Raw genomic sequence first — 13,663 nt, 5'->3', positions numbered from 1 at the left:
ATCAGTTGGGAGTTGGGTTTGGCAATTGATTTGGAGTGTACATTTTTAACTTAATAACAATGCGAGAAAAAGGACATCTTACCTCCACCAGGTTCAAGGTCAACCTCCTTCTCCAGCTCTCCTATTTGTGCAGCCGGTACACCGGTGTAGTACGAGGCGTTGGCCGTCAGGCTGACTGTGACGTGACGAGGTTCCGTACTGGTGTTCTTCATGTACAGGGTGATCCCGATGTCTTCTCCCATTTTGATCTATGTATAGAACCAACATCATGTTATAGAAAACGTACTATTGCAGTGTGTTACCATATTTGGGCTCGAGTCATCAGAATGGCATGCAGAGCAAGGAACCAATAGGCATGCAGCTTTCCTCCATTCTTCTTGCTGATTGGCTGTTGGGATTTGATTGGGTTAACTCAATTAACACCTGTACAAAGCCATGCCATATTGACAGTATGAAATGCATTCAAGTGTTATGATAGGTATGTCAAGCTTTCCTGCTCCAGCATTCTTTTTATCTTGAAAATCAACAGTTTGCATTATGCAATTAAAAATCCTAACTAATTATGTAGGGGATAGCTATCCAACTGTTGTTACTTCATACTATACTTATATCAATGTAAATTGTTTTCCCTTGTGTTCTCCTGCTTTCCCTTGCCAAGTCGTAAAATGTGGTGAAGCCACCCGCTACATTTGCTCCAAAGCAAATGTCGGCCTTTCTAGTTATTCATTGAATGTTCGCCTTGACCCACAACTTTCAGTAACGCGCTTACCTCTGCTAAGGTGTTGACCCAAAACTCCACGTCGGCCTTCTTGACGACGTCCTCATAGACACCCGGATTGGAGCCGTACCGCGCGGCCTCGCGGACTGCCACCCGCTCCTGGTCCGAACCTGCGGGACAGATATTATATCGCCGCGTCAATTACCTCCATGAAAAAAGGAGGTAATCATTTGGCTTGTCTGTGTGTGTGTGTGCCTGTGTGTGTGTCTGTCTGTCTGTCTGTGTGTGTGTGTGTGTGTGTGTGTGTGTGTGTGTGTGTGTGTTTCCGCAACTTTGTGGTCATCATAGCTTCAGAACGCCTTTATGGATTGTGATGATATTTGGTATGTTGGTAAATCTTTGGAAGACAAAGGTCAAGGTAAAGTATGGATCTCCTGGTGGATGACCTTGGTACTGCAGCAGAACTTCCGGTTTTTGTATCTTTTGTCCTGAACATGCTATGGTCTTGACTTTTTGGTGACATATAGCTTTTTTTGTCAGGAATAAGTGGTGTAAGTTCGTTCCCCCTAGCGGCTTGTTCTGGAACTGCAGGGGGCTTTCTGGCAATATCTTTTAAAGCCGATAAGCCGACTTTTTTGGGCCATTTGGTTATAACTTGACATTGTAGAAGACACGATCTCTTGGAGAGAAAGAGTGGACATAGAGTCAATGATGCTGTCGGTGATGATAATGATGATGATGACGACAACGACGACTGATGATGATTATGACGACGTATATATAATTTTCATATATTTGTATAATAGATTTCTTTGATAAACGAATAAATAAAAAATAAATAAAATAATAGATTTCGACAATGATCCATCAGATGAGACTCTGCAACAGTACTAGTACACTAGCACTCAATGTACGTGACAGTAGGAGATGAGTATAGTGACCGACCTTCTGGATGCTTGTAGTTCTCGGTGATGTCTTCCCTCTCGTTAGAGCCCACTTTCTTGGTGCTGATGTTGTTGCCGACAGCGCTCTTATCCACATGACGCTTTATAATGATCGGCATGTATTCCGGATCATCATAAACCTAATAGGACAAAGTAAGAAATGGATTTACTTTGAGACACGTAGAGACAATAAGCCAGTACTTTGCTCATTCTAGAGGGCTTGGGCGTGAATTTAGGCCACAGCAAGTCGTTTTTATGGATGACCAGAGAGATCAAATTTACAGAAAGATTAAATTTTCAACGACCACTGTCGCCTTCATCAGAATAATGAATGACCAATCACTTCAAAACGTAATCTCGCGAGAGGTACGGTTCCAAACACGTGACCTTATTCACACGAGACTTTACGGATACGGATTGATCAAGGTAGCAGGACACATTTTCCGGCCTATGGGGATACCTCGACGCGGTAAAAAAATATAATAGGGTGCAAAAGTTAGGTACAGAACTTGGATATGTTTGCGTTAAAGGTATAATGTATAAAATATGTGAAAATCGGCTAAAGTTTGTCGGCTAGTTCACTCGTGACGCAATCTTTTAAAAGCGCTATGCGGAAGGTCATGGAACTGCAGCAAGCGCACAGCACTAGGCTGTGACAGTAACAAGGCGCAAATCTACGCTAACCGAACAAAGGTCAAATTTCAACTTTTACAGTCTCCAAACTGACGTATTCCTCTAACATTTACCACAGGTTCCATCTCGATGCCATGCACAGAACAATCTCTGCACCTTTCTCTAGTATTGTGCAGCACTACTTTCTGCCCGGACTACTTACGGGGTTCGCCCATAAATACTGTGTTGTGCGGCCTTACCTGGAAGACCATCCTGTCAGCGTTCACAGCGGCGAACACGAACCTGGTGTCGAATGGCAGGTAGACTTGTCCGTTCTTTATTGCAGCCACGGGACACGGGCCGCACTGCATCACTCCTGCAGGCAGTAGTTTCAAGATATTGAACATTGTAGAACAAGAGGCATTTCAAAACCTACCAGAAAACTTTGCAGTTAAATTTCTTTATCTATGTTTGTATAACGTCTGTATTTGTGGGTCATCTACGACCGGTTTCGACTGCCTTGATTACCCATGTTCTGATGTGATGTCAGTCCCCAATAAAGAAAAGTAAAAATAAAGTAAAGAATGGTTTGAATATATAGCCTCACCGTTGCTGGCTTGTTGCGGCGTGGAGTCCACCGCCTGCCAGCCTCCGTACCCCACGGGTAGGTCAGGCCGGGCCATCCACGCCTCGTTCCACAAGTGGAACATCCTAGCAAGACAGAAAAAAACATTCAAAACTAGAGAAGTAACATTTACCTTCGGACATGGTCTGCTCTGTTAATTCTTACTCAAACACATTCACATACATGTACTACTAGTATATGGTGACAGGAGCATTATGTAACCCAACACCAGTCACCATGGTGACAGACGTCAACAAATCATGTCATTGGTCAGGTCATACATGTAGGTCGCGACATAGTACAAGAAGAGGAAGAAACTGAGTAAAAACAAGATTTTCCTTCGGTCAACATAACTAACCAATTGGCAATTGATACATGATACTATAGACAAAGTTTTTTATCTATCTCTTTTGGAAGAACGCTTATTTTTCCTTGAACGGCACGATTTTGATTCCGTGGGATTTTCCAGCAGGCTGTGACAGAACCAACTGCCAACACCACAACAGGCCCTATCCTGCTTTAAGCCGGATCGAGCCGGATCAAACCGAATCGGCTCGATCCGTACAATGGGGCCTAAGCTGTCTTGGTACCGAAAAAGTTGTGACAATATTTTCGGTACCAAGACAGCTGAATCTTGTACATGTACGACACCTGCACGGCTAACCCAAGAATGCTCTCCTTTGGGATTATACGACAATCGTGCGTGACAGGGCCCTTACCAAATACTGTCGCCCGACTGCAGAGGCCTGCCCTGGTCATCCACGTACACGTCCAGAGTGAGGGACGCGTCCCTGTCTACTGCCGAGTCGAAGTTGGTGATGCTTCTGGCCGGGATGCCCAAACAACGGAGCACTGGAGCCAAAACAACAAGGTAAGATAAGTAAAGGAGTGAAGAAGGGGTTGTACATTCTGGCCAACCGCCCAACACTGAACAGAGACGGGGGGCGACACAGGTTATCTGACACGTACGACCCTCGGCTAAAAGCACGTGTTTCCGACGTCACGTCCCGGAAGCTGCAGTAGAAGGGTAAGGGTAAGTCCCAATTTACTCACTAGTGTTGGTCTGAAAGTTTAGCCCTTTCTGTCATGATGAAGTATACCGACACAGATGAACTTTCATTCTTAAGTAAGATAGGAAACCTCAGCCAAGGGGGGGGGGTGTCCAAATAGATCCTACGGTGGCAAGACACTATCTATTGACCTATGGATACTGTCTTGCCACCGTATGATCTGCTTGGAGATTAGATATATAGGATAGTGTTAGTTCGCTTTAAATCACACAATTCAGCCGGCTTAATGGCTGCAAAGTGGTGTCGTTGTGTACTGTGTTATAGTGCTGTAGTATATAGTATTGTGTTTGTAATAAACCAATGATATTAGTCAGAGACACCTCCGTAAGCATGTTTACTTCAAACATCGAAAAACCCTAATAAGAAGCCCCAGTCCCTTACCTGTGGTCAGAACACCAGAGAGGCTCAGGCACTCCCCGTACTTGACCGGCTGGCGCTCTCTGTACCACTGCAGCAGGATCTCCACACTGCCGTTCCAGCTAGTGGGAGGTGTCCCATCCAAGTACGGTCCAAACGGCTTTCCTACCAGAACTCCGCCGTCGTCGTCAGCGTTGACCTGCATCAATCGGACAATCAAGCCTATTTCTTTACTCATTCGTAACAACCCACCAACCTACAATCTACAGGCTTTCAAATCAAACGTTCACCGTCATCTCTTGACATAGCCACGTTTCTCTCATATTTCTAGCTCAATGCCGTGAAGTGGTCGTATAGGCCTTGCATTGGACCAATCCGTTAAAAAAACGTTTGGCTGCATGTATGCCCGAAAAAAATCATCTGAAAGTAGTATCCTCTTTGCGGCAAAATTACCGACAATGCTACAAAAATTCGGTAATTTCAGAATATGCTACTTTTACTCTAAAACTGTCACCGAACATACAAACATGGCGACGGGGTTGTGTAGATAGAAAAATCCAACAGAATTGTTCATGTTCTTCAGTCTTCAAGGGTTAACCGATATTAAGATCCTTAAACCGACCGGCCGTGGTTTAAGAGTGAAGGGAAGCTAAGTACACCCAGAAACCAGGATTGCCAGCAAAATACACCCTCCAAGAGCCGTCAAGGATAGACTTAGTTTGTAAAAAAAACTAAACACCAAGGATTGAGGTGTTCAAGAATGCATTATTTCCTAGAAGTATCGCAGAGTGGAACTCACTGTTACCAAGTACAGTAGGGGCATTGTCATAAGATAGCTTCAAACAATGTCTAGAGTTAGATGTCCATGGGCTAGGTGTAATGTAGCCAGCTGCCGCCGCGCCGCGTGCCTACGAAGCTGGTGTGTTACGCCGCGCCGAATGGCAGTTATACCGGCTATGCAGATACAGATAAAGAACGTGGCTACTCACCATTTTGGACATGGCCCTGCTGACCCACACGGCTGTCCGTTTGGAGTTATCCGTGAGTCCGGACATCTCCAGCAGCATGAGACACACGTCCAGGATGCCCGGCTCAAACTGTTTGGGACGGGAACGATTGTGGAAAAGGTAAGCCACCGATGAAAAACAACTGATTTTACAAATGATTATTAACCAATTAATTGGTCGTTTTGATCAGTGAAAGATCATGGACAGGTCAGTGAAGATAAACTTCTTCAAAGATTATTTTCAGATCATTGACAGATCATTGTGAGATATCGATATTGGATGACCGTTGTGACGAGATTATTGTACCCTCACTGAAAACTGCACAAGTTGGATGTGACTTGTTTTTCAATCTTCAATCTTTCGGTTACTTTTCTCGTCTCTGCGGAATTCCCACTTACAATAGTCGTTATGAATACGTATTTTACTATCATGAAAGTTCATCTGTGTTGGTATACGTATAGTTACATGTTTAAAGTTAAAACTTTTGGTCCAACACATTATCTCACCTAGAGATTCCGACCAGTCACTCTGGTTCAGACGTCACACTTCAAAGAAGCAACGTGACAAGCCTCACTGGGTCAGTCGACTGAAGAAGCCCAGAGTGACTGGTCGAAAGCTCTAGGTGACGGAATATTTGTGTTGGACTTAAAGTTGTAACTTTAAACAATACGTATTTTATTTTCCTTGAGATGATCATGTAGAGATGGTCTCAACAATGCCGCTGTTGTAATGTAGAATGAATTCGGACGATTTGGGGAAATATGGTCTTACAAAAGCTGTGACAAGGATCTATAGTATGACATTACCTGTCCGAAGATCCAGGGCCGCTGGCTGATGTTGTTCTTGTTCCCAAAGTACTGGTACCCTTGCTCGTTCAGCACGTACTCCTCTAGTTTGGCGTCATCATCCAGGTACGTCTGATCGTCTGAAATGGATTTTTTTAATCCATTATTTCTTGAGTAGACATGGTACGGCACAATATCAAGTTATATCAACTTATTTTCATGCCACCGCCATCGCAGATCGAGGACAAATACACGACAGGACAATACTCATTTTCCCTGGAGTTAAGTGAGGAACCCCGTGTAAAGTATGAATTTTCGATCGTTTCCAAAAAATGTTTTCGACCATACTGTAAATCGTACAACAGTTGAAAAAGGAGAAACCGTAAGTTGAAAAAAATATTTGAAAACGATACCAATGTCGTAGAATACCAAAATCAGACGAAAAAGACGAAGATGTAAAGAAATGAATTTGAAGAGTAGATTATTCGCCATACCATACTGTGTCGTTTGTTCAACCTTCATGACCATGAACATTTCATAATGAAAGCAACGTTTTTTTGCAAAACGTTTTTATTCGCACGCTCGCATCAGTTTTGGTGTTCCCAGTGGATGTCACCCATATAATCAAATCAACTTGGCCTAAGCCTTAAGTTTCAAATATTTAGCTTTAGGCACTGTGTTAGCGAAAACAAGCTTGCCTTTGCACCACGGGTTGAAGAGGACGACCATGGAGCTCTTGATGACATGTCCGCTGCGGAACCTCTTGCCGCCCGACGTCGTCTCGGCGATCATGGCATACCTGCCGACGATGGCGTCAGCAGGTGACGTGATTTGCACCTGTAACAACAAGACACCAAAGGTTTGTGGCGAAACATCTATCATGGCCATCTACGTGGCGTCGGGTGGTGTAGTGGTTAGAGCAATCGACTATGAACCGGGGAGACCCGGGTCGTACCCGGTACATGTCTGAACATGCGCCCCGACGTTGTGTCCTTGGGAAAGGCACTTAACACGACTTTCCTCACTCCACCCAGGTGTGAATGGGTACCTAACTTCGGTTGGGGAAAGCCGTATTGAGGTCACCTTGTGGCGCCGAATGGCAGCCGCTCAGACCCTTGCGACAGTTCCACAAAAAATAATTGTGGAACAAATATGTGTATCATTTGATTGTTGTAATTGTTGTGATTTGTATTTATTATGTGTGATACCCTGCATCAATTCAGCCGTATAAATGCTGCGACTGCACGGGTACTGTTTGGACAATAAAAAAAAAACATTTATTATGGCACCTAGAGCCCAACTGGGCCTCCACCGCGTTCAGATTCAGATTGTTACCAATCCTATCGGCAATTACCTGTCAGCATCGTCAACATTTACCATGCATTCTTTGCGATCGTTCTTAGCGACAACGTCCTGTCCTGGCAAATTCAAGGCACAGTAGTACACGTTTGTAACTTCTACCCCTTCACACTAGAGGTGGAATACCGTCTGAATGAAATTTTTTCGATATAGCCTTGATGTTTGAAGTGCATTCTAGAAGTCCTGCATTGCATTCCAGATATTCGTTAAGCCACGGTCACAACCCGCCGTACGTGCTTCTGCGTGCTGTCTACGTGCAAAAGCGTGGGCAAACGTAGGACATCCGTGCGTGGTGAGTACCACCTCCGTATGGAATACTACGGATTTGGGAGCACGCAGAAACGCCGTAGAAGTGCATGTAAAACTTTTTCTACGTGCGGTCTGCGGATTCACCACCCGTGCGTGCGAGTACGAGAGACGCGAGTGCCCCGTACGTGCCGTGCGGAAGAAGCACGTGTGAGTACGGCCTCCTTACGGTAAAGTGGCAATCGCACAGAGATCGTACGTTGTAAGCACGTACAACTCACTTACCACTTGCGCAACGTACGATACACGCAACCGCTCACGGCCAGACTTGGCGTGCAGGCCACACTCTTACACTTTGTGCAACCGTGTGAGTGACGTGCGAGTGACGTGCGTAGACGCCACTCCTTCCCCACGTTTTCAGAAAAAACGTAGCAGACGTAGCCTCCCAAAAAACGTACGGACAAAAAGCACGCACGGCGGGTTGTGACCGTCGCTTTACTATTCTTGTAGACGGCCTGAATGTTTTTCTCCAAAAAAAATGGAGGTGGCGAAATATCGGTCTATTCTAACTGCAGTATTAATGAATTCTAAGCATGAATTCATACAGTATTCTAACAGCACGAAACATTGTGGTCAAAGTCTAGTATATATTCCCGTGACGCCGCCAGTAAAAATGCTGTGAATCTTCACCTTAACGTTCCGGCCTTCTGCCTTCTCCACCGCAGCGCTCCACTCGCCTTCCTTCAGGGCGTCTTCCACAGGCAGCCTTAACAGGGTGCCTTTGTTCGGCAGGGGGTTGTTGCCTGTTGTTGCACATGGAATTGTAATTGTTTCAGTCGAGATGACAACAGAATGCAAACACAGTCAAACCTGTACCAGTGACGCCCATGTGAAACCTTCTACATTGCTTTTGTAAATCGCTAGGTGGTGCTAATGTATGGTCCACTCCGATCCGTTACCGTTTGCATCAAATCTTTTGAGGTGGCCACTGTTAGGCACCACTGCAACAACCTGTGTATATTGATTCATCGCTACCACGAGCAAGTAGGGTATCTAACGGCTGGGCCTTTTTACTGACAGATTATTTCTCCTACCTCTCTCTTTCTCCCCCCCCCCTCTCTCTCTCTTTCCTCCCTCTCACTCTCTCCTTCCCCTCTCTCTAGCCCCCCTCTCGCTCTCCCTCTCTCTCACTCACCTCAATCCCTCTCTCGCTCTCTCTCTCTCCCTCTCTCGCTCTCTCTCGATCTCTCCCTCTTTCCCTGTCTCTCCTTACCCCCCTCTCTCTCTCTTTCCCTCCCTCTCTCTCCTCTCCCTCTCTCTCGCCCCCCCTCTCGCTCTCCCTCTCTCTCACTCTACCTCCCCCCTCTCCCTACTTCTCTGTCTATCCCGATTTATGATACAGATAAAGATGTTCTAAACTTTAAAACATGTATGAAGTTTGACATATAACGTTAACTTACCAAACTGTAGCTCGATGACCAGCTTGTCGTTCTCCTGGTTGAAGTCCTTGTGGAACAGCAGCCCGACGGAGAACGGCTGACCGCGCCTGACCACGAAGTTCTCCTCAAACTCGTCCGTGTGGTGCGCGGGCCCGTTCTCGTCCTTCTGAAAGCTGATCCCCATCACACGGAGTGCGCCATTGGCGCTGGCAGCTAGGTAGGAATCAAGGGAATTGTGATCGACTTTATCAGCTTTGCCAAGACTATATTACTGCTAAAGTCTCCCAACCCATTTATTTTTCAAAGCTAGAGTCGGACAATTCATCTCCCACTGCCTCCTGAGCAGAAGTCAAACCCCCTAATAGCATGGCAAGAATAGTACAATAGAATAGAATATAATAGCAGTTATCCACTGTTTATCCTGTATACCAACGTTGTTAGATTTAAGTAGAGATGGTAGGTTAAATAAGTAGATCGTATACGCAGAACTTCATGTTAGCATATAGTTTCATATCACTACATTCTGTACTCATTGCTCTTGCCAACGTCTGTTTACAATTAGCCCTCGCTCGGGCATGAACTTGTAATAAAGAACTCGTATGTTTTGACGTTTGACGCGATGCTTGTTCGTGGATTAGTGCATAATGTCGATACTATTAGCTGTATACTTTTTTTTACTTGATTGAAGTGTCAAAAACTTTTCTTTCTATCTTTACCGACAACTGGAAGGACTTTAGCCTCGACCAGGCCTATCAACGTGAGTTCCATCCGAAAACGTAGAATTCGGCAAAAAAAGGGGGAAAACTGTCAAGGAGAGTCGCTCGAAATGCGCGAAGGACTTCTTAAACGGTTTTGTTTGTCTCTAAGTAATCTCCTGTATTTATTACCTTCGCCAAGAAGGTTATGTTTTCAGTAGCGTTTGTCTGTCTGTTTGTCTGTGAACAGCATAACTCAAGAAGCTTAGTATGCATTGTCATGAAACTTGGTAGGTGGGTAGGTCTTGATGAGACCTAGAAATGATTAGATTTTGGGCCCCCTGGCGGATTTTGTTGGTACTGCAGCAGAACTTCCGGTTTTGATATCTCGCGATCTGGACATGCTAGGGTCACGAATTTTGGTTAGTAGATAGCTTTTGAGATAGGGAAGAAGTGACATGAGTTTGGGCCACCTAGCGGCTTGTTCTGGAACTGCAGGAGCATTTGTTGAAAAATTTTCGATGGATGATAACTCAAGAACCGGTTGACGTATTGTCGTGATTTTTGGTATGTAGGTAGCTGAAGGGATGATTAACATAATCAAATGACAATTATGCAAATCAGAAGCTAATTTGCATAATTAATGAGGAAATTCTATAAATCTGCTTTGTTCGATAATAGGACTATGAAACACTTGTGACATGTAATTGAGAATGAAAAAAACATCTGAGGATATAGATTATGTATATGAAGACCTAATTTGCATAATTAATGGAAAATTTTTATAATTTCATAGTTGTAACTGCTGGGAATTTCATACTTGCCACATTTATAAGTTAAGTGAAGGCGAACACCAATAAACATAATTTATTCAAATCATGACCTCATTTGCATAATTTATGAGGAAGTGCTATAACAGCCTTTTTGATAAGACTGTCATTGGGTGGAGAATATGATCAACTGATATAACCCATGCAAATGAGGATCTTATTTGCAAAATCAATTATCATAATTGTATAATTCTTCAACCGCAAGGGTTAACATAATTTGGCGAAGGTATGAGGTCGTGGAACTCTTGTTTTGTATAATTTGGTTACCTGCGTTATTTATGTTTTACATACAATTCTCTGTTACTTCTGTTTAAGTATTAACTTATGTTTTATCATTTCTGTAAACTGGGCCCCACTGAAAATCAACTTGTCAAAGCTGAGTTGGGCTACCCAGGTGTGTGAAAATGAAATAAATAAAAAAAATTAATAAACCATTAGGCCACACCAAGTAAATTTTATGGATGACGTCCTTTGGAGACACTTAAATCTAATGCGAGAGGGCGAAAAAAAAACAAGAAGGGCCCTAAAAAACAAGATGCCTAGATAAGAAATATACTAAGAGACGACAAATGTTAGGACACAAATTGAATGAGGTGACACAGTGTAACAAGCAAGAAGTCTTTTATTAATCATAAAAACAGCAATAAATCAGGTGGAACAGTGGACAGTGAAAAATGTCTGTTATTGACAGGTTGGTCCTGTCAATGGTGCAAATTTTCTGTTATTGACAGGACGGCCCTGTCAATAGACACTTTCTTCGCGTTACGGGTTTCACGTCAATCTGACGATTTGCGGCACTGTCGTGACTCTTTGATCATAGTTACAGGAAGCGGAATTTCTTGTGTTTTTTTTTTCTAGGAAGAGGCCAAAATCAATGCGCGCGCGGACGTCATCTATAAAATTTACTTTGTGTGGCCTTAACGTTACGTACATACGCTACATGTAGATTGGGACTCAAAGATGACCTCTGTCCTATTTAAACTGATCAATGGTGCGTGCATACAAAAACTGGTTGGGCACCTTTATTCTCCGTCTTATAAATGCAAAATGCCTGCGTAATTACAAAAGAATTTCCATACGTTTTAAATGGTTTAAAGAGGGCGTCAGGCGTAGGTAAATAGGTCGTCAGACAAGTGGGCGATATCTAAAGCGCACAGTTTTCGGCAGTAATACGGTGGGTGTGTCTCAATCACTGCGCATATTTTAGGGTCTCAAGAGTCACTGAGACCCGTCCAAATGTGACAGAGTAGATTTTCAGGCAAAATACTAGTACGTCGAATCTATGACAATTTATTAATATTATGGCAATCCGCAAATTCGACCGAAGGTACTTTCCAGAGTTTTGAGTCCTCGGAATTTCTTTGCAGTCGAAGGAACAGGATATACAAGGGTTTGCTTCATGTAGCGTCTTGCTCTAGTTTCCGACTTTATCCCGCAAGAATGTCTTACAAGAACCGATTCCAAGTGTTAGATTTCCAACACACTTTGTTAGAAGTAGATTATGGCCATCTACAGCCGTTAAAATGTGTTTCTTCAATCTGTTCTACTTCGTCTTGAAATTGAACATACATATATCTAGATGTGCGGTGACGTGGAATAGCTAGCGGCTAGGCCACCAGGACACGAGGTTGAGAGGTTGCTTTACTCGTACATGTGGTTTCCGCCGAAGCCGGTTTCAAGTGGCCCCATCTGAACGCTCCAAATCACATTGAAAGCGCCTCGATCCCAAACCACTTCGGGAGGTGGTTTCGAACCGGTTTTCCCTCTTATATATACAAAATGCCTGCGTAATTACAAAGAATTTCCAAAAGATAGATTTTAATTAAGGGGCCAAGCGTTTAAATGGGCGCTGTTAAATAGGTCGTCAGACAAGTCGGTGATATCCGAAGCGCACGTCTTCGGCAGTAATGCGGTGGGTGTGTCTCAATCACTGCGCATATGTTAGGGTCTCAAGAGTCACTGAGACCCGTCCAAATGTGACAGAGTAGATTTTCAGGCAAAATACTAGTACGTCGAATCTATGACAATTTATAAATCTTCTGGCGATCCACAAATTCGACCAAAGGTTGTTTTGAGTTTTGAGTCCTCGGAATTTCTTTACAGTCGAATGAGCAGGATATACAAGGGCTTGCTTCATGTAGCGTCTTGCTCTAGTTTCCGACTGTATCCCACAAGAATTTCTTACCAGAAACGATTCCAAGTGTTAGATTTCCAACACTTTGTTAGAAGTAGATTATGGCCATCTACAGCCGTTAAAATGTGTTTCTTCAATCTGTTCTACTTCGTCTTGCAATGGTACATACAGCACAATATGTGAGGTGGCGAAGAATGGCTAGCGGCTAGGCCACAAGGACACACGAGGTTGAGAGGTTGCGGGTTAACATTCGGGCTAAACGTCGTGCCTTGGGAAAGGCACTTAAAACGGATATAAAATGAATACCTGACCTCCGTTGGGGACGTATAAGGCGGTGGAAGGAGAGGGTTGGGCTCCGCCTTCCAACCCAACCCCGTGCCCTGGACACTAGTCTCTACCAGACTAACTACACTGGCTATATATAGGAGAATATTTGCCAGGGGAGTTTGGCCGCCTTGTAGGTTTGACTGGCCGCGCAGTTAGTCTCGAGAAAGAAAGAAGCTACCTCCCCGCGACAGGACTCCCTTGGCCAATTTTACTCTCTTTTTTGCCGAATTCTACGATCCGTATTCCCGTAGAAATGCCTGGTGGAGGCTACCTAGACACAGCGATCAGCAACCCACCGCGTATACGGCAGAAAAACAGCTACGGAACTAACTACGAGTACTAGTACCTTTATACATTCTATGCAAAAAAAAAAACAAGCGTAAAAGCTTACGATCTTCAGGCTGAGGTTTCTCTACCATCAGGCGCTGCAGCTGTGACGGGCCCTGCTGTCCACGAGGCATGGTGAGCTTCTTCTTCTTCTTCTTCTTCTGGAGTCGCGCAGAAAAAAAAATGAG

General features: G+C 44.1%; 1 protein-coding gene across 1 annotated transcript in view; it reads right to left on the bottom strand.

Annotated features, from left to right (window-relative positions):
* LOC109473437 (protein-glutamine gamma-glutamyltransferase K-like) overlaps nucleotides 1–13,663 on the bottom strand; it is a 16,253-nt gene extending 2,590 nt beyond the window's left edge. Inside the window, exons 1-13 of the mRNA XM_019773297.1 lie at nucleotides 13,540–13,663; nucleotides 9,184–9,375; nucleotides 8,414–8,526; nucleotides 6,817–6,955; nucleotides 6,140–6,258; nucleotides 5,316–5,423; nucleotides 4,351–4,525; nucleotides 3,619–3,751; nucleotides 2,882–2,985; nucleotides 2,535–2,650; nucleotides 1,664–1,802; nucleotides 770–888; nucleotides 83–248 (exon numbers count right to left, since the gene is read on the bottom strand). Coding sequence (XP_019628856.1) covers nucleotides 83–248; nucleotides 770–888; nucleotides 1,664–1,802; nucleotides 2,535–2,650; nucleotides 2,882–2,985; nucleotides 3,619–3,751; nucleotides 4,351–4,525; nucleotides 5,316–5,423; nucleotides 6,140–6,258; nucleotides 6,817–6,955; nucleotides 8,414–8,526; nucleotides 9,184–9,375; nucleotides 13,540–13,609 — 1,693 coding nt within the window. The 5' untranslated portion in view covers nucleotides 13,610–13,663. The remainder of the gene's footprint in view (nucleotides 1–82; nucleotides 249–769; nucleotides 889–1,663; nucleotides 1,803–2,534; nucleotides 2,651–2,881; nucleotides 2,986–3,618; nucleotides 3,752–4,350; nucleotides 4,526–5,315; nucleotides 5,424–6,139; nucleotides 6,259–6,816; nucleotides 6,956–8,413; nucleotides 8,527–9,183; nucleotides 9,376–13,539) is intronic.

This window comes from Branchiostoma belcheri, unplaced genomic scaffold (genome assembly GCF_001625305.1).
Source record: "Branchiostoma belcheri isolate BF01 breed outbred unplaced genomic scaffold, Haploidv18h27 scaffold3, whole genome shotgun sequence".
NCBI lineage: Eukaryota > Metazoa > Chordata > Leptocardii > Amphioxiformes > Branchiostomatidae > Branchiostoma > Branchiostoma belcheri.
Note: the sequence above shows the minus strand (reverse complement) of the source record. Positions and strands in the feature narration are given on the sequence as shown.